This window comes from Penicillium nucicola, assembly GCF_028828085.1.
Source record: "Penicillium nucicola strain IBT 29836 chromosome Unknown utg000001l, whole genome shotgun sequence".
NCBI lineage: Eukaryota > Fungi > Ascomycota > Eurotiomycetes > Eurotiales > Aspergillaceae > Penicillium > Penicillium nucicola.
In genome coordinates, this window is record NW_026643125.1 from 85609 (window position 1) to 110928 (window position 25320).

At 50.5% G+C, this 25320-nt stretch overlaps 12 protein-coding genes across 12 annotated transcripts; 7 read left to right on the forward strand and 5 right to left on the reverse strand.

Moving 5' to 3' along the window:
* Nucleotides 1–94: 94 nt before the first annotated feature.
* Nucleotides 95–742, reverse strand: N7511_000030 (uncharacterized protein; the record flags this gene model as incomplete). Its single annotated transcript, XM_057122455.1, has 2 exons — nucleotides 95–328; nucleotides 599–742. 2 exons carry the CDS (start codon nucleotides 740–742, stop codon nucleotides 95–97), a joined length of 378 nt encoding a protein of 125 aa, XP_056988188.1.
* Nucleotides 743–1635: 893 nt separating this feature from the next.
* N7511_000031 (deoxyhypusine synthase) lies at nucleotides 1636–2835 on the forward strand (the record flags this gene model as incomplete). The annotated part of the gene is made up of 3 exons (XM_057122456.1): nucleotides 1636–1851; nucleotides 1911–2711; nucleotides 2761–2835. The coding sequence occupies 3 exons, from the start codon at nucleotides 1636–1638 to the stop codon at nucleotides 2833–2835; spliced, it is 1092 nt and encodes a 363-aa protein (XP_056988189.1).
* A 923-nt stretch (nucleotides 2836–3758) lies between these two features.
* N7511_000032 (putative MATH and UCH domain protein) lies at nucleotides 3759–7547 on the forward strand (the record flags this gene model as incomplete). The annotated part of the gene is made up of 4 exons (XM_057122457.1): nucleotides 3759–4050; nucleotides 4100–6172; nucleotides 6232–6919; nucleotides 6971–7547. The coding sequence occupies 4 exons, from the start codon at nucleotides 3759–3761 to the stop codon at nucleotides 7545–7547; spliced, it is 3630 nt and encodes a 1209-aa protein (XP_056988190.1).
* A 386-nt stretch (nucleotides 7548–7933) lies between these two features.
* N7511_000033 (rRNA (cytosine-C5-)-methyltransferase NOP2) lies at nucleotides 7934–10216 on the reverse strand (the record flags this gene model as incomplete). The annotated part of the gene is made up of 1 exon (XM_057122458.1): nucleotides 7934–10216. One exon carries the CDS (start codon nucleotides 10214–10216, stop codon nucleotides 7934–7936), a length of 2283 nt encoding a protein of 760 aa, XP_056988191.1.
* Nucleotides 10217–10494: 278 nt separating this feature from the next.
* N7511_000034 (uncharacterized protein) lies at nucleotides 10495–11263 on the forward strand (the record flags this gene model as incomplete). Its single annotated transcript, XM_057122459.1, has 2 exons — nucleotides 10495–10605; nucleotides 10682–11263. The coding sequence occupies 2 exons, from the start codon at nucleotides 10495–10497 to the stop codon at nucleotides 11261–11263; spliced, it is 693 nt and encodes a 230-aa protein (XP_056988192.1).
* A 617-nt stretch (nucleotides 11264–11880) lies between these two features.
* Nucleotides 11881–14509, reverse strand: N7511_000035 (cell differentiation and development protein Fsr1; the record flags this gene model as incomplete). Its single annotated transcript, XM_057122460.1, has 4 exons — nucleotides 11881–12140; nucleotides 12192–14012; nucleotides 14073–14351; nucleotides 14407–14509. 4 exons carry the CDS (start codon nucleotides 14507–14509, stop codon nucleotides 11881–11883), a joined length of 2463 nt encoding a protein of 820 aa, XP_056988193.1.
* Nucleotides 14510–15335: 826 nt separating this feature from the next.
* On the reverse strand, nucleotides 15336–17784 carry rad14 (DNA repair protein RAD14; the record flags this gene model as incomplete). Its single annotated transcript, XM_057122461.1, has 4 exons — nucleotides 15336–15751; nucleotides 15807–16401; nucleotides 16817–17190; nucleotides 17247–17784. The coding sequence occupies 4 exons, from the start codon at nucleotides 17782–17784 to the stop codon at nucleotides 15336–15338; spliced, it is 1923 nt and encodes a 640-aa protein (XP_056988194.1).
* Nucleotides 17785–17921: 137 nt separating this feature from the next.
* Nucleotides 17922–18125, forward strand: N7511_000037 (uncharacterized protein; the record flags this gene model as incomplete). The annotated part of the gene is made up of 1 exon (XM_057122462.1): nucleotides 17922–18125. One exon carries the CDS (start codon nucleotides 17922–17924, stop codon nucleotides 18123–18125), a length of 204 nt encoding a protein of 67 aa, XP_056988195.1.
* Nucleotides 18126–18200: 75 nt separating this feature from the next.
* N7511_000038 (Zn(II)2Cys6 transcription factor) lies at nucleotides 18201–20584 on the reverse strand (the record flags this gene model as incomplete). The annotated part of the gene is made up of 6 exons (XM_057122463.1): nucleotides 18201–18884; nucleotides 18936–18996; nucleotides 19047–19185; nucleotides 19238–19298; nucleotides 19355–20207; nucleotides 20262–20584. 6 exons carry the CDS (start codon nucleotides 20582–20584, stop codon nucleotides 18201–18203), a joined length of 2121 nt encoding a protein of 706 aa, XP_056988196.1.
* Nucleotides 20585–20993: 409 nt separating this feature from the next.
* Nucleotides 20994–21446, forward strand: N7511_000039 (RidA family protein; the record flags this gene model as incomplete). Its single annotated transcript, XM_057122464.1, has 1 exon — nucleotides 20994–21446. The coding sequence occupies one exon, from the start codon at nucleotides 20994–20996 to the stop codon at nucleotides 21444–21446; it is 453 nt and encodes a 150-aa protein (XP_056988197.1).
* Nucleotides 21447–21624: 178 nt separating this feature from the next.
* On the forward strand, nucleotides 21625–22617 carry N7511_000040 (uncharacterized protein; the record flags this gene model as incomplete). Its single annotated transcript, XM_057122465.1, has 1 exon — nucleotides 21625–22617. One exon carries the CDS (start codon nucleotides 21625–21627, stop codon nucleotides 22615–22617), a length of 993 nt encoding a protein of 330 aa, XP_056988198.1.
* Nucleotides 22618–23063: 446 nt separating this feature from the next.
* N7511_000041 (cytochrome P450) lies at nucleotides 23064–24809 on the forward strand (the record flags this gene model as incomplete). The annotated part of the gene is made up of 3 exons (XM_057122466.1): nucleotides 23064–23159; nucleotides 23219–24371; nucleotides 24433–24809. 3 exons carry the CDS (start codon nucleotides 23064–23066, stop codon nucleotides 24807–24809), a joined length of 1626 nt encoding a protein of 541 aa, XP_056988199.1.
* Between the last annotated feature and the right edge of the window lie 511 nt (nucleotides 24810–25320).

Consider the following 25320-nt stretch of genomic DNA (forward strand, 5'->3'; position numbering starts at 1 on the left):
GGTCGTGGAAGTTCTCGATCCCGGTCCCGGTCCATCATGCGATCCCGATCTAGGTTACGATCACGGTCAATATCTCGGTCTCGGTCACGATCCATCATGCGATCAGGGCGTCCGCGCCATGGTTCGCGAGAACGGCTTCGTCGGCGAAAGAGATCGCGGTCGTCGTTGAGAAAGGGCGGGCGGCCTCGACCGCGTCCACTTTCCCAGTCTCCACGGCCGCGCCCTCGCATGCCTCCTCGGTTGATGTGACTGCCATTTGTAGGTGGGCCATCTGGGCCTCCTGAAGATGCGGATAGGATGCTGTCGCGAGAGTTGCGTCGGATGCGGCCTAGATCAAAGTCGCGGCCGGGGGGATATCACGAAAGTCGCGCGTCGGAGATCGGGAGCGTCCTCGACCAAACCCAATGCGATTGTCTCGGGGATCAAAATCACGGTCACGGCGACCCCAGTCACGGTCCATCTCCCGTCGGAACGGTGGACCATCGCGGGTGTCTCGAAAATCACGGTCTCGGTCTCGTGGATCTCTGTCTCGATCACGAAATTCACCGCGGCCATAACCCCTACCACGACCACTAAAGTGACCCCGAGACGGTTCTACCAAGGCGCGAGGACCACGGGGCGGATCTCTGAACGGGGCAGGGCCATCGTCAGGACCACGAGGGCCAACGGGTGGACGACCGAAGCGCTGCGGAGAACGATCACGGGAATTGAACCCGGACGATGGGGGGAATCGATTTGACATTATCGCGTCATGCTATAAATTGTAGATGGATTAGCGGCTCCAACGCCAGATACAAAGTGGAATGGCTTGTAGAATCCAGTCACATACTGGAGAACGACGAGGGTCTGCACGTGACAGGCACGGACCAAGTGATGGCTTAGGTAAGGTTACCCGATCAGGCAAGGCGTATCTCCAACTTTTGGGGGGAGAGACTGGGATCGAAGCACGTTCTTTGATGACAGTTGGCAGCTAGAATCCCGACAGCCGGCGGGGGAGGTGGGGGGTGGAGTGCGTAGTTTGATGATGAATTTGAAGCAACGTGCAGGCTCCTATGAAACACATTCACCAAGAATCCTCCGAAGCTCCTTGCAGGTATGGGGAAAGCAGAGAGAGGGATTGAAGGGAAGGGAGTGAGACTTCAAGGGGTGGCACTAAATCACAGTGGGACTAGTGCGGTGGATTCGGGGATGCTGGCGCCTCCCAAACTCTATCGGGATCTTCAATTCTTCAATGTGCACGGAAGATGAAGGGGCATGGAGGAATTGAAGGAGCGTAATAGCAAACGTGATCCAGAGCGATAAATCCGAGTACGAACACCTCTGGTCCAGGGGATCTCAGCGTGGAGGCCCTCCAACAGCGGGTTGAGTGGAAAATGTCACCGATCGTGGCCTGGGTAGCAGCCTTGTGGCCTTGGAGCCTTGTGGCCTGACGACCGAATGACCATTTCTGCCTGAGGCATACAGGTCTAGACCCCTTGATGCCTCAGGCCACAATCGGTCTTTCCCCGCCGAGAAAAAAAATAGATCGGAGAAGTTGCCCCTCTTCTGTTGATCACTTCAAACTTGCATATTTGACTGCCTTGTATTTGCTTTCTGTTCCATTGCTTGTATACTATTCTTTCTTTTGTCTTCACCATGACTGCCCAACCCTCAGCGGTCCCTGCCTCGGTGACGGAGTCCGTCCTGCAAAGCTCCCAACCCGTGCCGGAGGGATCTCATGAAGTTCGCGGGGTGGACTTTGACAAGTTCCAGGGTCGAGATATCACAGTAGCAGAGATGGTGGATAACCTGGCCTACACAGGGTTCCAGGGCAGTGCTGTTTCGGAGGCAGCCAGCATCATCAACGATATGGTCAGTCTTGAATAGGAATCCAGTTTTATTATGCCAAATTCTGACATTCTCTTCACTAGCGCGCCTTCCGTGACCCTGAAACTGGAGATAAAACCACCATCTTCCTCGGCTTTACTTCCAACTTGATCTCCTCCGGTCTTCGTGATACCCTGCGTTATCTCGTGAAACACAAGCATGTGTCGGCCATCGTGACCACTGCGGGTGGTGTTGAGGAGGATCTGATCAAATGTCTCGCGCCTACATATCTCGGATCATTTTCTACACCAGGGGCTGGACTTCGTGCCAAGGGCCTCAACCGCATCGGTAATCTGCTCGTTCCCAATAACAACTACTGTTCCTTTGAGGACTGGGTGGTTCCGATTCTGGACAAGATGCTAGAGGAACAGGAGGCGGCCAAGGCCAAGGCTCGGGAAACTGGTGATGAGGAGGACGAGCTTCATTGGACCCCAAGTCGTATCACCGAGCGGCTGGGTCGTGAGATCAACCATGAGGATTCGGTTCTCTACTGGGCCGCCCGGAATGGAATCCCCGTGTTCTGTCCTGCCCTGACAGATGGATCCTTGGGTGATATGCTTTACTTCCATACCTTCAAGTCGTCTCCTCAGCGACTCAGAGTGGATATCGTGGATGATGTTCGCCGTATCAACACCATGGCAGTGCGGGCCACACGAGCTGGCATGATTATCCTCGGTGGCGGTGTAGTCAAGCACCATATTGCAAATGCATGCCTGATGCGTAACGGTGCCGAGCACGCAGTATATGTGAACACTGCTCAGGAGTTCGACGGTAGCGATGCGGGCGCACGGCCGGATGAAGCGGTGAGCTGGGGCAAGATCAAGGCGGATGCTAAATCGGTCAAGGTGAGTCAGGTCAACTCCTTTCCACGCGGTGTAGCTAATCCCCCAATAGGTATACGCCGAGGCCACTGCAGTGTTTCCAATGATTGTGGCTGCTTCGTTCGCTCGTGCGGAATCCCAGAACTGAATGCAAGGCTTTTGAGCCTTGTGTGATACCGCTGGTGCCAAGCAACACGGCACACCGCGAGCTACAGTACTGTACAGTACAGTACAGGGGGGGGGATTTTATCCCCCAGAGCCAATCATCTCAAAGTCTTTCAATTGACAAGCGTTGATCAATCACAGGCTTGCTGATCGCGCAATTGTTTCAGTCCCCCCTAATCTAGCACCCCCTGTTGAACCCTTCATACAGAGTCCAGGAACGCCGATGGTCGGGCTTGGGTGGCGTTCTCCACCAGTGGCAAAGGGGAAGAACTCGGACTTGATATGCCGATTTGCCACACTATATAAGGTTGGCTGCCCTGAGTGGAGATTTCTCGGATCTACGGCCGATCAGGAGGCAGAAAAAGAGACCAAATGCAACGAATTTCAAAACAGAGCAAAGAGAAAAGAGACAGAGATTCAAGAGAAGAATACCCGAGAGCAATTAGCATATCAGCAATATCATACACTGTGAAATCCGACCTCATTCGCTCGAATCCCAAGTATAGAAGCCCAAGGCAGACCCACCGCCTCCGACCCCCCCCCCCCGGACTCTCTTATCTTTTTCCCCAACTTTTTTTTCTTCTTCTTCTCTTTGTCTTTTTCCTCGTCCTGTCTTCTCTCTCTCTTTCTATAACCCTGTCTCGGTTTTTGTTCTTGGTTTCTTCATTCTTTCGATCTGCTTTCTCTCGCTCTCGCTTTTCAATCCCCATATCATCTCGCGTGATCCGATAACGGCTTATCGCCAGTCTTTACACTATATACATACAACGTGTTGAGCCTCTGTTGAATCGTATGAGACCTGGTCTCACTTTCCACTAATCTTTGATCGGTGTACTGGTTCACTGTTTTGTGTTTGGTTCTCGAATCCCATCCCTTGGAAGTATTGGGATTCCCAATTCAACCGCTATGGACCCTCTACCCAATTCGATGACCAACTCGCAGCCATCGGTCTCCGACATCGAAGCTGACAGCAATTTGAGGGCGGGCAATACTTCGGGCAATACTACAACGACGGTGACCCCCGATATACCGTCTGATGGAAATCGTCTCGTCTCGTCCGAATCAGCGTCTTCAACCCAGCCCTCAGGAGAGATCGAACATGCATATTGGGCCGAATATGAGGAGGATACAACCATTCCAGATGAAGATGAGATGAAGGAGATTGAAGGGGGTGACTCGGACTACAGTGCAGGGGATCGTATGTTGAACTCCTAATGAAAACTGCAACTCACTAACCACACAAATAGATGGTTACTGGGAAAACAACTTTTTCCGGGAACTCGGAGACCCTGAATATATTCCCGCCGAGAAGGCTCGTCTGACGTGGACCTTCAAGGGGGTCCGAGGTACCTCCGAAAATCCCAATCGTGCTAAGACCATTCGTTCTCCTGCGGCTTTCATTGGCGGATACTGGTGGCGTATCAAGTTCTACCCACGGGGAAACAATGTAAATGCATTGAGCGTTTACCTTGAGTGCTCCACCACGATGCCTGCTCCGGACGATATCCTTCCAGAGACCGAATTTACGGTGTGGAGAGGGGCACCCGATGCCTCACTCGATGAAAGCACCCCAGAAGTTCATCTGAAATCGGCAGCTACCGATGATCCGGCCACTTGGCTTGAGGACTATGCTTCTCAGTATCCTGCCGCTAGGAACGCCCCCCAAACTGTTCATAACGAATCCTCAGGCGCCTGGCGAGTCCCAGCCCAAGTTGGCGTCATTGTGTACAACCCGCAAGAGCCCCGGACCGGATGGATGCAGTCGTCTTGTCATCAATTCAACCCCCACAACTTAGATTGGGGGTGGACTTACTTCCACGGCCCATGGGATCAAATCCACTCCCGCCGTCGCGGTCAACATCGTGCTCTTTTGAACAATGATACACTCTCTTTCGACGCTTATATTCGGGTCGTCAATGACCCTACCAAGTCCCTATGGTGGCATCCAAGTGACTCCGAGCCCACTTGGGATAGCATGGCTTTGACCGGCTATCGCCCTCTGGGCGATTCTATTGTAAACCACAGCCCAGAGGTAGCTGGATTGGCTTCATGGCTACACATTGGCCCAATTAGCAAGATCATCCAGGGTGTCGATACCATTGAACACCTTACTAACGCCGAAGCCAAGCCCAAGCCTCTTTGTGATGCTCTACAGAAGCTTCTTTGGCACCTGCGACGCCAGAAACGTTCTCCAAGCTACGTCGACACCGATACTGTCACAACTACCCTCCGGAACTTGCATGAATTCTCGAATGATGTATCTGAGTTTTGGGAGCGATTACGACGCACCATGGAGCTCGAGCTAGAAGGAACTGAAACTGGCAAAGAATTTGCTCGATTATTCGACAGTCCCGTCGTGAGCAATATGTCGTCTGAAATCGTCAACATGTTGCCCACCGACTTCAATTCCCGGATTTATATGCCAATTGACCAAGCCAAATCAACTGGCGAAGCTGTCAAGGGATATTTGAGTTCCAAGCCCGGACGTTGGTCGCTCCCACCAGTTCTCCATGTAGAGTTCGGCCGCCACACTTTGGACAAGGCAAAGCGTTGGCAGTTGCGCTATGACAAGGTAGGCATGGATGAGGAGCTAGACTTGGCCCCATGGGTGGTCGATGGCCAGGGCAGTCAGTATGTTCTCTATGGCTATGTCGTCCACCGTGGTCGCCGCACCTCGGGCAAGTTCTTCAGCATTCTTCGTCCAGCCGGACCGGGTACTACATGGCTTGCTTTTGATGATGGCAGTGACAACCGTGTGGAGTGCTTGACTCAAAAGACTGCCATGGGCCCCCATCTTGGTCTTGAGTCTTCCCAGACTGTGGACCACAAGAAGGGGCATGATATCCCGGTTGTTGCCATGTATGCTCGTGCCGACATGATTCAGGAACTATTGCCTGGCCCCCAAGGTCCTTGGGAGACCTCTGAAGCCTTACAGACTTACTATGAGACTGGCGTCTATCATACTGGGAAAAAGCCTGCGGAGCATGTTCAGATTGAGGTTTATTCGCTACCAGAGTATGATGAGTTGCCGAGTCTGTTTGATACCTATAATCTCATGGCCCAAGCCAGAACGACAAATAGTGTCATGTATATGACTCTACCTCGTTCCACACGACTGGTAGATCTACGAAAGAGGATTTCTCTATGCAAATCTGCAACCTCTGAACCAATTGGCCCTGAGCGGGTCCGTTTCTGGCAGATTGGGGACTCTTCGGTCCCATCTGGGTCATCGTTGGCTTTTGACAGCACTGCCAATCTAGATGTCCCACTCGATGCTTCATTGAGCACTATCCGTTTCTGGATGGAAACTATTTCAAAGGGTTAGTGAAGGAACCCCACTTCATTCGAGGTATACCATCCCACTAACTTTTATATACAGAGGATGCTCAATTCTTTGCAATCCCAGATCCTCCTACAGTCACCACTGCAGATGATAAAGCCGATGGTAGCAGTGTTGGAGATTCAACTCCTGGGCCTTCTGCTGATTTGTCATTTGTAGCAGAAGGTGATGCCATTGCTAGTTCATCAGGAACTCCTCGTCAGCAAGTCGATGCCACTTTTGAACCGGCGGTGTCCGATGAGCTTCTGCTGGCCACTGCCTCTCCGGAGAATGATGCTATCTCAGCTGAGAGAGCGGAACAGGAAGGGGTGATTGCTGTTCACGACCAAGAAGCTGCTGCTGGCTCGGCTACCCAAACCATCGAAGCCGCCGATTCTTCGCCCCCTCCAGCCTCTGCAGGCGAACAACGATCCACGGAATCTGCTTCCTTGGCACCGACGGAATCCGAAGTCAAGTTGCCTGTTGGACATGCATACTACTTTATTCAAATTTTCGATGCCGACAATCAGGTTCTCCGAACTGTTGGTTCGTTCTTCTCGAAGCTCGACTCCAACGTCAAAGCATCGCTCAGGCGCCATTTAAAGAGAGGTATTCGTCAAGACTTCCTTATGTGGAAACGAGTTGATGGTGCCAATGTCACTACGGTTTCGCCCGCCGATACCTTCGAAGATGTAGTGGTTCCCCACGGAGCTTGCTTCATTGTAGGAGACAAGTTGACCAAGGACAAGTAAGTCAAGTTCCAGAGATACAAATATCTCAATTCTAACCTAAACACTAGGCGCTCACAGCTTGCTTCTACGGGATCTTTCACCAGCCCTGATCGTCTGGTTCATTACCTGTGGGCAGACTCTCGCCGTCATCCTATCCAGGGTTTCACCGGGAACAAGACCATGGAAGCCACCTTTACAAACGACTACTATAGCGGTGACTTCCTCAAGGGCTACCATCATGGCAAAGGCACACACATCTCCAGCACCGGCATGGTCTACAAAGGAGAATTTATTTTCGGCCGACGTTACGGACAAGGAAAGCTCGATTATCCTACGGGTGACTCCTATAACGGTGACTGGGTCGAAGATGTGTGCCACGGGCAAGGTACCTTCATTGAAAAGACCACGGGCAACAAGTACGTGGGTGGCTTCAAGGATGGCAAGCGTCACGGCAAGGGTATCAGCTACTGGGAAGTTGCCGATGCGGAGCTGGATCTTTGCCAGATTTGCTACACTGAAGAAATGGACGCCGTCTTCGCTGACTGCGGCCACTTCTGCTCCTGCGTGACTTGTGCGAACCTTGTCAGTCTCTGCCCCATGTGTCGCAAAGACGTCAAGAAGGTGATCAAGATTTACCGTGCATAGAGTATCTGCCTGGGTTGGAGTTAAAAGGAACATTTGCATTTTGGTTGGAACCGCTTTTTGTGAAGAACAGACTTACATTCATTGATATTCTTAGCGAGCAGTGATTTGGGATGGGGAGTTGCGCATTTCATTCTATTCCCTCATTTTGGTTATATACGCATGCCACCTATATTCGTGGTTATAGATCGTTGATAGATTGAGCACAATCATTACAGACGTTTACATTTACATTTACGTTGCACTTGTATAATTTTTGAAACACAGTTTGATCTTATTGAACAAAAGGTATATCCAATGCGCCGGGCCCCGACCTAATACATGATGCTTTTTGACTTGCCCGAAGAAAAATTATACAAAAACAAAGAAATAGACGATCAGCTCATTGATCATTTACTGGCCTTCTTGGCCTTCTTCTCCTTCTTCTCCGCCTTTGGCGTGGCCTCGGTCTTCTTCGCCTCTTTGGCCTTGGGTTCGTCCTTGGGTTCGTCCTTGGACTTGGTCACAGCCTTCTTGTCTTCCTTTCCCTTGACAACAGTCTTCTTCTCGCCCTTGCCTTCATTGGTAGACTTCTTGGAAGCAGCAGTCTTTTCCTCTTCTTCCTTCGTGGGCGGAACGGAGTCGCTGGTCTTGGGTTCGGCCTGGGACTTGGTCTTCTTAGGCTTGTTCAAGACACCCTTAGGATTGAGACCCTTGCGACGGATACGGTTGCGCTCAGCACGAGCAATACGCTCAGTATCCTGGGGGTCCTCAAAGGAAGCGAAAGCACCGCCCTCAAAGTCGGCAGCATCGCCATTCTCATCGACAATAGGGGTCTTGTCATACACCTCCTCGTCGTCTGTAGAGGCGGCAGAAGAAGCACGAGAAGACTTGGAGCCAGACTTGGAGCTAGACTTGGTGGGTGCGGAGGAGGCAGACTCATCTGTCTTTGAAACGGGAGTCACGGCAGTCTTCTTCAGCTTACAGACGTAGAAACCGTCAACGTTCTCACGGTGGGGGAAGTAGCGGCGGGTGAGAGCCATCTTAGCATCGAACTTCTTGCCCATGTAGCTGAGGAAACCGGGGCTACCGAAGTCACCAAGGCCAGTGTCCACGATCTTGACATTGGGGCGCTTGCGCAGAACGTACTGCACAACAGCCTCGTTCTCTTCAACTGTGACACTGCAAGTGGAGTAGACAATGTAACCACCGGTCTTGGAGGCGTGATCAACGGAGTCGATGGCAGCGAGAAGAAGTTGACGCTGCATGTGAGGGATGGCGAGGAAATCGCGCTCGTTCTTGGAGGTCTTAACACCAGGGTCCTTGGAAATAACACCGGTACCGGTGCAGGGAGCATCGAGAAGAACACGATCGAAACCACCCATAGCTTTGGGGAAGGCAGTACGGGCATCCATGTGGGTCACGACGGTGTTCTTGCAGCCGAGACGGTGAATGTTACCAATCAGACCCTTGGCACGGGGCTTACTGGCATCATTTGCGATAACGCAGCCAGTGTTGCGCATCAGAGCGGACATGTAGGTTGTCTTACCACCGGGCGCAGAGGCCATATCAAGAACCCGCTCATTGGGCTGAGGGGCAAGAGCCATAACAGGGAGGAAAGAGGAAGCGGCCTGGAGAATGTAGTGACCGGCCAGGTACTCGGGGGTGGCACCCAGAGGAACAGGAGACTCGAAGACCTGCAGACCGACCTTAGACCACTTTCCAACGGGCTCGAGGACAACGCCACGGTTGATGAGGGCCTGGGCGAGGGAACGACGGTTGGTTCGTAGAGTGTTGGTACGGATGACGACGGGGCGAGGGGTCTCGTTGGCTTCGAAGAATGCAAAGGCCTCCATGGGGGTGAACAGGTTGAATAGCTTCTCGGCGAGGAAGCGAGTGTAGCCGTAATACGTGCAGATATCGGTAAGAAGAAGATCGATGTAGTCGGCACGCGACTTGCCGGCCTGGCCAAGAGTCTTGAGATCACCCATGATACGAATGGTATCGGTAATACGCTGGCGAAGCAATTGCAGATCAGGTGCGAGTCCCTGCTGGTCCTGGTCGGCGAACACATCAGGACCGGCGATGTTGGTCTGCAAAGCGGCCTCCTGCAATTCGGCCTCGGCTTCCTCCTCCTCTGCTTGCTGCTCGAGATCCAATTTCCGGGACAGACCCTCAATATTGGCAGCGGTCAGCCTCTCCTCGGCATCGGAGATATCCTCGTCGTCAGAGAACATAGCTTCACGGGTGCGGCCTCCCTCTTCATCGGAGTCGAGAACGGAGTTGTCATCAGAGTCCTCCAAGTCGGACAGACCTTCAACCTGATCGTCGCTATCCATTGAACCGTCACTGACTCCATCAATGTCACCGAATTCCTCATCGTCGAGGTCCTCCATATCCTCATCGTCGTCAGACATAGGCACAGGAACGGCCTTGGCCTTGGTCGGTTGCTTCTTCTTGTCAGCCTTGACAGGCTTAGTCGGTGCAGCATTGGCGGCAACGTTGACCTTCTTCTTCTTGGGGGCATCCTTCTTCGTCACAGGCTCATCGGCATCGGATCGGCGACGCTTCGCCGATGTAGCCTTCGGAGGCGCTTCAGCACTGCCAGACTTGCGTTTCTTATACAATGTAATCTTCGACTCGTCAAGCGGGGGCGGAGGGCCCTGCTTGATCATACGGCGACCGACACCCATTGTGAAAGATTGGTGTATATGGAACGTTTGGGATGTTTGCGTGTTGGGAGCTGTGATTTCTTTCCGTCTTTTTTTTTCTTCGAGCGGTGAACGGCAGCAGTAAGAAAAGCAGGGCAGGCGGTGTGAGGTAGATGTTTCTGCCTTGCGTATCAGGTGTCAACCCAGACACAACAGCGGCGCAACAGCGACTACAACATCCACTTCTCCAGTTTCCCCATATTTGATTTCTACCTCTGCTTGATCCTCTCGGAGATCCTCCTTTCCATATATCACTCGCCATGTCCGAACTGGCATTTACCAAATCCTTTTTGTCCACGCTGGACTCCCGGCCTATCAAGCTCCGCGCTGACCATGTATTCGATCCGGAGCAGGTTGGACTGCGGGTGCCTGTAAGTCTTGAATATTATGCTTCACTCGGCATCCATCATGGAATCGCTTCATTCTAACACCTTCCTCCAATTGTAGTACACTCTCCCCCGCCTCTCAGCCCCGCACCCCCCAATGCCCAAGAAAGTGAAGTCCGCACAGGCACCAGGCTCCTCGAAATCGATCAATGTCTGCATCAAGTCTGCTCGCAACCCTGCTCTCGAGTTCACCATCTCCAACGCCCCTATCTCCACCACCTCGATCCAGGATCTGCGGGATGCCGTGCAAGCGCGCGTCACCGATGCCCAAGGCGGTCAAGTCTCACTAGACAAGATTAAGATCCTGTACAAGCGCAAGCCAGTGCCCGGAACAGGAAAGACACTAGCCGAAGTATTAGCAGACGAACCTGCAGTGTTGGCAGGTGGTAAGGCGGTCGATATTGGAGTGATGATTATCGGCGGTGCCCAAGTAATCGACTCGGCAGTGGCCCCGCCAGTGATGCAAGAGAAGCGGGATGAATCGCCGCCCAAGGCTGCGGTAGGTCCCAGTGGCGAGGAGGTTCTGCGGACAGATGCTTTCTGGGATGATTTGCAAGGTTATCTGGAGCAGCGACTGAAGGACGAACAAGAGGCGAAGCGGCTGAGATCGCTCTTCAAGGATGCATGGAGCTCGGCAAAATAAGATCATAATGTATATCAAGTGTTACCTCCTTTACTTTACTACACTCCTGTCATTTCATAGAGAAAACTATGGTTGTCTCCTATGATCACAAGAATGAAAGATTGTCTAGTTCATCCGGCTAGGATTTCAAATGTTATACACATACAAGTCGAGCCTTGGAGGTTGAGACACAAGTCAAACACCAAGCAGAACAGAAATACCCGTACACCACAAACACAAAGATCCTGATCATATCAAAAGCCCATCAAGTTGCACTTGGGACTCAAGCCAGACCTCATCAGAGAAGCAAACAAAGCAGCGGTCAAATCAAGACTTGTGCCCATCCGCATAAAGTTGAACATGTACCGAAGCAGTAGAGACAACAAAACATTGACATACGCCAGGGAATCATTGGGAAGCGGAATGCTATCGTCGAGGTAAAAAGTACACATTTGAAAGAAGAGAAAAATCACGTAGAAAATTATCATGTGCCATGCAGCTTGAAACACCGTCGTAAATGCTCGAACTGGTCCGGTCAATCGCTCATCTGGGTCATGGGATCATATAGCAAACGACGAGAGGGAGGTGAGGAAATACACAGAGATGAATCATACACGGGATTCGTCTGATCATCTGGATCATCGAGAAAAAACCTTGACCACACCGTCTCCGCCGCCGCTGACGACCCAACGGCTGTCACGACTCCAGACCACGGCGCAGACGCCTTCGCCACGCATCAATCGGTGGCTTGTCAGCTCCTGAGTACAGCTGCGCTTCTCAAGGTTCCAGAAGCGTAGGCTTGCGTCATGGCCAGCTGACACGAGTTCGCGTCCATCAGGGGACAGTGACAATGAGGCGATTGCAGCAGGGTGGGCCAGCATGGTATATGTGCATTGACCTACACCAAAGGTTAGCTATTGTTTGAAATCAAATAAGCGCTGGAACTCACCACTGTTTGCATCGAAGAACCGGATGTAGCGATCTTCGTATCCACTAATAATCACGCCCTCAACGCTACTGGATCCAGTAGCACCGTGGACTACTTCTTCCTCGGCCATGGCCCGATTAGGGTCCAGGTTAGCGGTTCCATCGAAGCCGACAGTGGTCGTGACAACAGAGTTGACACCAGTAGAAGGTGTGCCGTCGTAGGTTTCAAGACTGGCCATTCCTACGATTTCTTCGCCGGTCCGGGTATCGTAAACCAGGATAGAGGCATCCGAGTATGAGACAACAAAATTGACACCTGCAAGAGACAAGGGGCTGATGCATGTTGAGGCAGGAGACTCGGCACGACAAATGTGGTGAACAAGAGTGAAGTGGAATGGCGTGGTTGTAGCAACACTAGGCTGGGGAGAAGATGGGAAGTTGGAACCGGAGGATATGGAATTCGCCCGGCGGCTTCCCCCTTGACGGCGTGAGCCAGCAGGAGGAGCTGAAATTTGAGGAGGAGCGCTGACAGCCCAGATCAAGATGCGTCCATCTGCTGCACTGGAAGCAAGCAAGATGCGATCAGGCCCACCATATTGGTTACTGGAATCATCAAAGACAGACCCCACGGTGCCTGGAAGAACACAGAGTCCCCAAACTGCTTCCTTGTGTCCGTCCAAAGTGGCTTTAGGATCAACACGCCCACGCTCCCACACGCGCACACTGGCGTCTTGGCCACCTGAAAACACCCATCCGTCGCCCAAAACACGGCCTCCGTTGGAGATGTTCTGTGAGGGTGAACATGCAGCAAGCGAGGTGACTGCGCCTTCGTGTCCACGGTGAGTGAAGTAGCTTGTGATATCCAAATCGTTGCTAGAATTAGGGCCATGGGCTCCAAAGCCACCATAGGTGGCTGGGATAATCCATCGCTTGATCGTTCCATCGTCGCTAGAAGTGCAGATCTCGGGTTCTGAAGGGCTACCTCCACCGGTGAAGATAACAGACCGAATCACATCTAAGTGACCGCGTAAGGCAAAGCGGACCTTGAAGTTCGAATCCTGTGGCTGTCCAAATGTCGCACCCGCTTCGCGAGCATCGATTGCACCGTCGCTCTTGCGCCTTGATCCGGAGCTCTTCCTTCGGTGAGGAAGTGATCCGCTCTTAGACGCCTCGGAACGTACAAAATTGGCATTGGGGAAGGCATCAGTATCCGGCCGATGAGGCAGAATGGGCTCGCTGGTAGGCTCTGGCTCCGCGGGTTCATCAAAGTTCCAACCATCCACATCCTCGGTCTTTTCCTCCTGATTCTGTGGGCCCGCATCTTCCTTGACAATTACTTGAGGCCCTGGGACCTCATATGCCTGGTTCTGGCGATCATCAACTAGGCCCTGTTCGTATGTGTGGCTGCGGTTTTCGATCGTCGGTACGGGTGCTTGTTGGTGGTCTAGCTGGCGTCTATTCATGTTATCCTGAGGAATGTAGTGGTTCGGACCGCCAGCCATGACATTTTCAGAGTAGTGGTTGGATACGGGCTGGTGATTCTGTACTGCCATGTCGCGTGCCATCATATGATTCGCTTTCTGACGCTGCTGGTGGAGGTATGCCTCTTCCAGGTTCTGTTGCGAGAGCTGCTGATTGCCGTAGATGTGACTGGAAAGATCGGAGTCGTTGAGATCAAGCGGCGGGTGAGAAGAAGGAATAACATGGTACGCAATTTCGTGGGAGGCCTTGGACAGGAAACCTCGAGTTTGATCTATGCCATCTTCTAATTGATCTTCGTGCGAATTTGTGTTGGTGGAATCCTGGTCGTTTTCGAGTGCTGGGCTTGACTGGGAGCGTTGAGCTGACGAAGAATCCGATTAGTACTCAGGGCACAGATTTGGTAAAAGTTCAATTCCCCTACCTTTTAAGAAGTTGAGACTCTCACGCGCAACCTCTTTCGGGTCCTTCATGTCCTCAATCGATTCATTGTTGGAGAGCTTCTTCGCCTTCTCCCTTTCTTTCTTGAGCGCCGTCTCCATCAATCGAACATGTTTGCCAAGAGACTCATGTAGGCGCTTGCTCGTGCGTAGGTCTCCCTCTAGCCTGCCAATGCGAGACTTCATCTCCGCACGTTCAATCTCCCAGGCGTTGCGGTCGCGCTCGTGTCGATGCCATTCCGTCTGCAGGAAGCGCATAACACCTGTGTACAGATATGGGTCAATGGCTATCCAGAAAGTATATCAATTCTCACTTACCCTGCAGTGTGTACTCGGTCCCCTGTGGGCCACTGCTGGAGTCACCCATCGCACCAGGCATTCCTCCAGCACCAGCCATAGCTGACGAGGACTGCCAAGACATGAACGTTTCAGAACAAGACCAGGCCCGGAAAGTCAAACTAAATGTATCAGAGGCCGTAGGCGAAGCGGGCCACCTAGCAGTGTGAGATCCGGGCGACTATCGAGATGAGATGCAAGCTGCGGTTCTCCTGATCCCCGTAAATCGTATCCGCGGTAAGCGAGTCAACTCCCCGAGTGGGCGACAACAGCAAGGAACCCCGCTCCACGCCGTGCCAGCCTGTGGGTAATGAGATCCTAATGAAGAGGATCCAAAGGAGAGGAGAGAGGTGAAGCAATCAAGTTGGGGATGAGCGTGCCTTCTTTTGTTATGGCTAAGGTGGTTTGGCTGGTTTGACTGGGGGTTGCTGACCGCCTGCTGAATGGGGGAACGATGAGAGAGTCGAATAGGGCAGCTTGCCAGCGCTGAGATTCTCACACGACGCTCAAGAAATAGTAAGTGTAAGATTTCATGGAATTGATAGAGATCGACAGGAAGAGGGCAAGTTGAGAAGGCAACATTCGAGCTTGATCTCACTATTTGTGGCGGATATCCTAGGGGAATGATCGGCACCATCATGTCTAGTTGCTAGCAAAGCGTGCAAGTTTTGTTTGCTTGAGCATATTGAGCGTTTTGATGTTGTTTTCAAGGTCTTGGGATCAATGTTCATGTCCTCAATTGCCTTGTTGATTCAAGCCCAGGACTTGATACTAGATCAGGGCATATATATAAATCGACGGGAGACACATTCAAAGATTTGACTTCAAGATAGATTGCCAAATCCTGATGGATTCAAAAGTTATATTTCATGCTCCATGGCCTGACCATTACGCCACTATACACCTTTCGTTCAGAACTCCAGTTCTTCCACCTCCATCCCACAATCTACGCAGGTTTTGACCCCAATCCCGGTCTCTGGGTTGTCAATTGCTCGACCCCATTGATGAACATGCTTCCTTCCAGAGCCGAGATCGTCGCCAAAGTCTCCTCCAGCAGCACCTTGCCGATTGCGTCGGTATGCCTCCACGCGCGTGCGCTTCTTGAGGTCCTGCAGTTTGGTTTTGAATTTGGCTTCTCGCCGGCGCTTCTTGTCACTTTCTCGTCGTTCGAACTCGGCATCTAGGGCTTCAGCTGAACCCCATTTCTTTTCTGAAAATGCATACTCCTCCACTTGGTATCGTAGATATAGCATCATGCTGTTCCAAGTAGACTTGTGTGGGTTAGGACGCTCCAGACGAGGAAGTAGTTCTTCGTCTTTAAGTTCAGCTATAGAATCCGGTTAGCAACCAGTCAAGCCAAATAAAAAGGTACAAGAGCTCACGATCCGTAAGAAGGTAATCTTCTTTGGCTTCGGTCTTAGTCAACAAACTGTATTTCTCAGGGTGTTTCTCTTTGCAGGAATGGCAGATGCAGCACTTCAGCTCTTCTTCCCATTTCCAGTCAATCTCGAGACTACTGCATTCGCGGCATTTCTTTTGTTTGCTTTTATCATCCAGCACACTAAGACCAGGCTCGAAAGGGCCTTCGCGATTCCGCTTTAGGTTTTGAAGTATTTGATGGCGCTCCCATTCCTTTTGGGTCATATTTGCGGGTTTTTGTTCCTCCTTGTCATCTTTCACATGAAGTTGCTTATTAAATGGGTCATCTTCTTGGGTCAAGAATCCACCCTTTGTATCGGTCATTTTGCTAAAATCATAGTCGACATAGCTCGTGAAGTTGCGGGCCGGTTTGATCGAATCTGGACGATCTCCAGCATTATTTGCGCGAGCATCACGCACGTTGGCAGGTTGATTCGAGGCGGCCATAGTTGTGAATGAGCGTTTGGCGCCTTGGGCGGGTTGCGCACGAAGATCAGCTTGCGCCAGTTCGGCCTCGCGTTGTTCTCGGAGAGCTTTCGCCTTCATGCGGTTAATTTCCTATCAGTAGATGTATTAGTATGAACCGAGTGTGGGTAACAGTCATCGTTTCGCAAGTGACTCACTATTCTGCGCCTCTGCTCTGGAGTGATCGGACCGCGGGGAAGCTGCCCGGCTCCAGAGCCCTCAGACCGTGGAGGTGGAGTTGAAGGCCGTTGTGACATTTTAATATGTTCTCAACGAGTTGCCTGTCCTTGTCTGAAGCGAAGAATATTAAAGATCCAAGGCGGAAGGCCTGTCTATTGAATCACGTGAACGTCTATCGACACGACGTCATTGGTATACAAGTGAAAACTTCAAGATACCAGGGAACAGTTCAAGTTGAAGTAGGCTATTTGGCTATTGCAGTTTATGAGTCTGGTACTGAATAGTCAAAATCATCCTCACGATCCTGGCCATATAAAACCTCACATACACCCCCTACCGGGACATCCATGACAGCGTCTGTTCCTTCACTCCAAATTTCTCCCCAATTGACTTTGCGATTCTGAGGACCCATGATTTGATATGAGGTCGCACCAGGCTTCATTTTCGATGCACCACCAGGCCGCCGCCGCGCCTTTCCATCAATGACAGATACATTTGCAACCTCATCAACCATGTTCTCGATGCTGTTCATAGGTAATGTGAGATAGCCAGTGTTGTATGCAGCGAGCGCGATGTATATATAAATCAAAAGCATCACCAGCCACGCGGGGATCGCTAGCGACCACCAACGGTTAGGGTAATAGTAAATACCGAGCTGGTGCAGGAATGGGGACGGTAGATAAGACCATAGGAGGTAGAATACTGAACTGGGCATTAGACACTGCAGAGCTGCACAATATGATGGCCATGATACGTACAGAAAGCCAAGGAAGAAGCCAAGTATAACACGAAGCCGTAGTACTCATAGGTGGGTACTTTAGGACTGGCGCGTGGCACGGTCGTTGCTCGGCGCGCTGACTTGGCGACCGCCGCCTCGGTATCGTTGGGTGTCTCTACATCTGAGCTATCTGGAGTAGTCGGACGTGACGTAGTGGTCGAGAAGGGTGGACGGAGAAGGGATGTAAGTGACGGAGAGGGTGGTAGAGGGGTCGGCGGACGGTTATAGAATGGCGGCGCAAATGCATTCGGGCCATGGAGCGAGCTGGAGGACTGGCGGAAGGGGTGATCTCGTCCAATATTCTCAGACGACTCATCGGAATCCGAATCAGAGAACGATTGATGTTCTAGTGAGTAGTGAGACTGGAAGTCTGCATCATCCTCCACCTCGATTTCGTCGTAGCCGGGAGAGGTGACGCTCTCATCATAGCTTTCTTGGGGGTCATCGGGAGACCCAGGGCCATCAGGCAGTAATGGAAAGGGCTGCTTATCCTCAAAAGAGGAATTGAACGAGTCCATCAGTGAAGGAAAGAGTTGTCGGCGTCTCCCCTTTTCTGCAATCAGTTGTTCACCGCTCCCCACTGAGCTCCACATCCCCACATTTGCTGAGGCTTAAACTCATACTTCTATTATACTTCGTTGATAGTCCTCTTTAGATGTCTGATCCCAGTGCGAAAGAGTTGAATATGCCAGAAGGTGGAATTTCATTGGAAGTGCGGACATTGAATTTCACCATCCCCCTTGAGCGGAGGATCCTTAGCAACACCAACCTCCAAGCTTCGGACGACCCGACAGCGTTCCCTGATGGTCTGATCAAAAGGGTCGCCTTAGATCGGCACTACGGTCGAAAGCAAGCGTGATCGATCAATGCTTTATAAGAGGATTACCAAACACCAGAAAAATCAAATCAAATCTCGTATCTCAAGTCCATTTCATCAGAACACGGCCGTCATATTATACATCTTGAGGTTGGCCGAAACCGATTGGACCATATTCTGGATCTTCTTTGCGGACGGAAATTTCTTACCAAAAGCTTCCAGCAGCTCCACTGCTAATTCCAAATCATCTGCAGCCTTGGCACTTTCTCCGAGCAAGGATAGCTGCTCGCGCTGAGCAGTGGCCGTATACATGAGAGACAGCGCAGAGTTGAACACAGTGACCAAGTTAAGCCAATTATATGCAATCCGATGTTGTCTATGTAGATTGATTGCTTGCCGAATAGCCATACCAGATGCTTCGGCTAAAGTCTTCAGATTTTGAAGGTCAAGTGTTGGACAGAGAGGCGATGGCCGGTACAACATGATCACATGTGTGTAGTAGTTCAAGTCAAACCAGCTAGTACAAAGATGTGGTACTTTGGACTGTAAGTCCGGCAGAGGGAAGGGCATATTGCGACGCCATTCTATAAGTCTTTTGTGGAGGCTTTGAACGGTCTCCTTTCTTTTCTCCGGGCTTTGTCGCTCGCTGTATTTGGTTGAATGTACTTGACTTCCAATGTCACTTGCAATCTTTCGAAGAGCGAGGATATGGAGAGGGACTGCCATGGTCGATGGTTCCAATGTTGATGATGAAGTGATGCCATCTGACTGGATATTTTCATCGTTTGCGCTTGCAAATGGCTCAAGGGAAAATTAGCTGAAGAGTAAAGGAAATTGTGAGATTGAACATACCTCCACCGTAATATCGTCATCTTGTATGGCAAAGGGTCGACCCAAAGCCAAAGAAACCACCCTTGGAACCAATCAGCCTCAGCATGCGAGAGTCAACCGACCTGAACATACCGATCCATCATATACAGAGAAAAGAATAGTCTCTTTTGTTGCTCGGAGACATCAATGGCTAGCGAATGATAGACCTCAGCAGTATGGAGCCCCATTCCAGTCGCCATGCGAGCTGCTACTCCAACCAAGAACCAGGTATCTGAGTAATTTTAGATGATGGACTTGACAGCAGATGGTCGGCTATTACATACTGGGTCCAATTTTGTTGAAAAACGAGTAAGAAACTTGAAGCATCAAAACTTCCAAACCGCCCTAATCGCATGAGACAATTAGAATGGTCATCTCAAAAATCATGGTAGCAAGATTACCTGATCACCGCATCCCATGGCAGCTTCAAAGTATGCCATGGCCTTATTGAAGAACTGAACGGATTCAGATTCGTCCATCAAGGACACCGAGCAATATGTCGTTGATCCTATTGCTAAGACCATCCAGATCCTGAATTGCCATAACGGCGACTGGGCCAAGGGATCCAAAGGGTCACCATATACCCTCCATAGTACCGAAGTGAATTCATTTTGGCGGATAATAGGGTAAAGAGTATGTGAGTGGGCGAAATAGAACTCCAATATATAACTGATATGGGATGGTTCCAATAAGGCTAGATCCATGGAGTCATGGTAATCCTCCGCGGGATTCCCAAGTATTGAGTTAAGAGGCAGCGGTGATAGCATAGAGGCATCCCATTCATAAGCTGTAGTATTGAAGGTTGGCGACTCGGCTATCGTCGAAGTATTGTGTTGATTTCCGTTGATATCACCATCAAAGACAAATGCGTCTTGGTCTGGCGATAGTCGTCGAAGCACGGTTTGAGTCAGTTTGGCAAAGGAGAGACCCGATGATGATCCCAAATATCTTTCTGCCGCAGCCTCTAACGAAAGTAGCCTTAGTTCTTCCGCCAAATCTTCCGTTTTGGGCCTCGAAGGAACCAGGCCATGTGGCGATATGGGCCCTGCATCGGGAGCGCTTCCATTATGATTCGGACCTTGCTGAGGCGAGGAAGCTATTGGATTAGTCGACAGTAGAAAATCCTCCTCCAAGCCGATATCCGCCTCTTGGTCCCAGGGACCTGACAATGGCTCGTGTGAATCCTGGGGCGTCAAGGATGATGTGAGCTGCTGCTCCAACTCTTTGACCCGAAGCTCTAAGCCCCGGACATAACTAGACACAATTAGTTCTTTGCACATATCTTGAATCGTCCACCTCTTGACTTACGCGACAGGGTATGAGGCGACCTGGGTTTCGTCCTCTAGAAAACTACACTCCACCTTGGCGTGCCGACATGCTTTACACGCCGGCAGGACTTTGTCGCAACGTTTCTTCCTGCGATGACATCTTTTGCAGGAGCTCTCAGCCCTCGCATAGTCCATGACTGTGAAGAAGCCCAAAGCCTCGCAGCTCGTTGTGCGGGGGAGATAGGAAAGACGCTTTGCCCAATCCGATAGCTTCGAGATAAGCCGGGGGATTTGAACCTTTACAACCTTTGCAGCCTTTGCAACACTGGCAGTCCTGGCAATCCTGACAATCCTGGAATTCATGGTCCTACGAAGAAGCAAAAGTCAAGTGGCATTCGGTCGAGAAAGACGAGTGTACGGTATGTGTATGTACAGGCTGGCATTACGCCGCACACTGGGAGAATCACTGCCTCTGATGAGAGGTTGGATCGGAGACCCGCATGAGGCCATTGCAAGACCATACAGAGGAATGGACAGAAATACGGTCATGGCCCTTTCTATCTTGAGTCCCTACTAGTTGGGGGATCGGAGACCATTTCCCCAGCCATTTCGGCGCCACCGCGATCTATACTGCACATCGGAGGGACCGCTATACTGGTGGAGGAGCCCTTGTCAATATAAGGGTAGACTTCCTCATTCCACTGGCTGTTCCAAAAAAATAACACAACAAGAACATTGGTGGTCCCTTGAATCTGATCATCTCCAGAAAATCATGTCTCCCAACGGCCGATCATTCCTCCTTGACCCCCAAAGCGTCGGGTCGATGCGATATTCCCATGCGCGCGTGGTCCAGCCTTCTACATACCACACAATCTACGTCTCTGGAATTGCAGCAGTCTCTCCGGAGGGGGTCCATGAAGGGGTCACCGAAAATTCAGATGGCAGTTTCACCATCAATGTCCGGGAGCAAACAGCGGCTATTCTTCACAGAATTGAGAGCATCATTCAAGGCGCCTCCGACGGAAAGGCAAATCTGCACAGTGTCGTGGATGCTACAGTCTATCTTCTGGATATGAAAACTCAATATGCAGACATGAACGAGGAATGGAATAAGATCTGGTCCGACCGTGCCAGCGCTCCCGCGCGCGCGACCATTGGAGTCAGAGAACTTCCAGACCCTCATTTCGCAGTGGAAATCAAGGTGACAGCCATTTTTGAGTCCTGAGGGACGGCAGATCTAGTCCGTGTATAGACAGAATGAAGATGTGTGTTTAGCGTGTCGGAGTCGCCGACCAGCTGATCTTCGAACATGACAAAATCCTATCCGTTCGCCAATATCTTATATATCTGAATAGAGAGGATTCCTTCCGAGTCAACTAATTTTGTGACTGATACGCAAAACAATGTCTTCTCGTGATAGCGCTGGAATTCAGTACTTCCAAGCGAACGACTTCACCTTCATAGATCAAACTACAATCCCGATTGTTCTAGCATACCGTGTACTCAACCCAACGTGCAAACCGACCGCATTGGTTCCGACATGTTTTCGTGGAAGAATCAATAACACGTGGAGCTTTTCGGACGGGGCTTTAAAAGACTATCGAGTGATTGTGGTCGCATTATTTGGGAATGGTGAATCCTCCAGTCCATCCAATACGCTCAACTTTCCCTCGTCGCTCGATTATGCGGACTGTGTTCAAGCCCAGCGAAGACTACTCCTCGATCACCTGAACATATCTCATCTCGATCTGGTGCTTGGGTTTTCCATGGGAGGCCAGTGTGCCTATCATTGGGCAGCCATGTACCCGGAAATGGTTCGCAACGCAGTTGTAATCTGTTCATCGGCGAGGACGAGCTTGCACAACTATCAATTTCTCGAGGGGCCCAAAGCCGCTCTTTTGAATTCCATTGACTATGCAGATGAGACTTTACGGTCTTTGAAACGCCCCCCTATTCGGGGTCTTCATGCTTTTGGACGCGCATACTCTGCCTGGTTGGCGAGCGCCGAGTGGTTCGAAGAGCGTCTTTTTGAATCTCAAGGATTCAAAACCCTTCAGGAATGGGGAGAAGTCATCGGTGGAAAGAACTACGAAGATTGGGACCCTGATAACCTTTTGGCCATGCTTGGGATGTGGCAACGATCCGATCTCGGTCTTGTTCGCGGTCAACAAATCCCGCTTGAACAAGCACTTGGAGAGTTGAAAACGAGAGTACTTGTAATGCCCTGTCAAACCGATCAATATTTTAAATGGGAAGCAAGTGAGAAGGAAGTGTCGTTCATGGAAAAGGCCGAGTTGGCTATCATTCCATCGATTTGGGGCCATCTTGCAGGCAGTGGGTGCAACCCAACAGATACTCAGTGGATGGACGACAGGATTGGAGAGTTCTTGAGCTAGTTCAGGATCTGAATAAGATTAGATTGAATGGAAGTATTCTCCCCTCAAAACTTGAGATACAAATCACTCCATACAACAGAAGCCGTAGTCTGTTTGCGCCCTTGGACTTTACCATATTTGGATACTGAATTATATATTTCAAATATGATATCTGTCCTCAATCTTGAACAGGGAGATCATAGAATTCTCGCCTTATCATAGGATTGGGCCAATTGGATAGGCGCAACTGCTGTGTCGGACTGTCCGAAATGCAAACCAACATGAGGGGCTACTATCAACCAACATATCGCATCGTCAATCTAGTTTTGCTAATTAAGAGATTGCTGGATATTGGCAGCTGGTTTGGTCCTTACCATTGTGTCGGTACAAACGACACTTAAAACTGGGCTTCAGCCGTGGCTTTGAACCCATACTTCCTGTAGACCCAACCCCCAGGATACAGCACCATGTCCACCCTCCAACTCGAAGATAACGGGTCCCTCCTAGTCATTCCTCGAACGTATATTCTAGTGCTCATTCCATTGATATATCTTATCTACAAGGTGAGCGCGCCCATACTCAACTCACTCTTACTTCATCCAGTATCTAATCGGGATTCTAGTGGACTCTGGCAACGGACATTCCACATATCAAGGGACTACCAGAAATCCCGGGAGCAGTCCCCGTCTTTGGTCATCTCTTGAAGCTAGGCGACGATCATGCAAGTGTTTGTGAAGGCTGGTGGCGGCAATATGGCTACTCTGTGTTCCAGATCAAACTGGGCAACACCCGGGCAGTGGTAGTGAATTCGTTTGATGATTGCAAGAAGATGATGCTCGGGCATCAAAATGCAATCATCGATAGGCCAAAGCTCTACACCTTCCATGGTGTCGTTAGTAGCACTCAAGGCTTCACTATTGGTTCGTCGCCGTGGGACGAGTCATGCAAAAAGAAGAGAAAGGCAGCTGGAACAGCGCTGGGAAGACCAGCCCTTCGAAACTACCACCCCATGTTTGATTTGGAGAGCTACTGTATCGTACGCGACATCTATCGTGACAGTTCAAACGGAACCACCGAACTCAACATTCGACCATATATTCAACGGTATGCACTCAACACCACATTGACCTTGTGCTATGGTATTCGCATGGATGCTGTCTACGACGATCTTCTTCGTGAGATCCTGCATGTTGGCTCGGCGATCTCACTGCTTAGAAGTGCCTCGGAGAACTTGCAAGACTACATTCCAATCCTTCGTTATCTTCCCAACAATGAGAAAACCGCTCGATCAAAGGATCTCAGAGAGCGCCGTGATACATATCTCAACCTCCTTCTCGATAAAGTACGAGAGATGATCAACAAGGGAACCGACAAGCCTTGTATCTCTGCTGCAATTCTGAAGGATGAGGAGACAAAGCTGTCCGGAGTGGAAGTCTCATCGATCTGCCTCTCGCTTGTCTCTGGTGGCTTTGAGACAATCCCTGGAACTATGACTTCAGCTATCGGGTCGCTTTCTACGGCCGAGGGTCAAGTTTGGCAAGATCGCGCGTATGAAGACATCAAGAAGCATTACCCCGACATCCGTGAGGCTTGGACTAGTGCGATCCACGAAGAAAAGGTGCCTTATCTCAATGCGATCATAAAAGAGGCTGGTCGATACTATACTGTCAGCTCAATGAGCCTTCCCCGAAAGACAGTGACTGAAGTGAACTGGAATGGGGCCATTATCCCCCCCAAAACGATGATCTTGATAAATGCACAAGCTGGCAATCATGGTAAGTCTGATTTCATTCCCTGCACCTGTATAGATATCATTTTAACAATTTAACCTTACAGATGTTGACCACTTCGGACCCAATGGAGGGAAATTTGACCCAGAGAGATGGCTGGAATCTATTAATCCTCCAGTCGAGAAAGAAGCAGCTGGTTTACTTCACCTCAGTTTCGGTGCTGGATCGCGTGCATGCTCTGGTCAATTAATTGCCTCGCGTTTACTCTACACCGCATTACTCCGGCTGATTTCCTCATACAAGATCGTTGCGAGTGAGAGCAACCCCCCGAATACCGACTACGTGGAGTATAATCAGTTCAAGACAGCATTAGTTGCGATTCCCAAGGATTTCAAAGTCAAGTTGATTCCTAGAGACGGGGCGATGACAAGTGAATGTCTGCATGCTGCTGAAGTTCGGACTCGGGAGCATTACAAGGAATGATCTGGGTAGCTCAAATGAATTTTAATTAAAGTGCTATTCTATGTATACCCTCCTTTGTCTTCCACAATGATGTGTTTGAATGCTGCCCTAGAATACTCATCCAAAGATTTGGTGATGCAAAGACTCGCAGATAGAAAACCAGTAACCTTTTTCCATATGAACCGAAGCTGCTTTTCCACAGGACAGACTCATGATAGTCAGTGTAGGAGCCATTATTGCCAGGATGTCTGAATTATGATGATCCAGATAGTTTAAAGTGGCGTTTTCACTACAGTACTCTCCGTGGTGGCTCTTGAGTCCGGCCAGAGAAACAAGAGTTATACGAGCATGATTCTCGGTATGAACAATTAGACTTGCAATTTGGTTTTCACATTTCAAATGATACTATAAGCAAGAATAAATCATTTTGTTTCATATCCTTCATCGTTCGAATTTGTTTCCTCTCTGGGTGATATGAGCTTTCGGATGGGCCGACAGTCACGTCGGCTCCCCGCTTAAGAGCTTTAAAAGT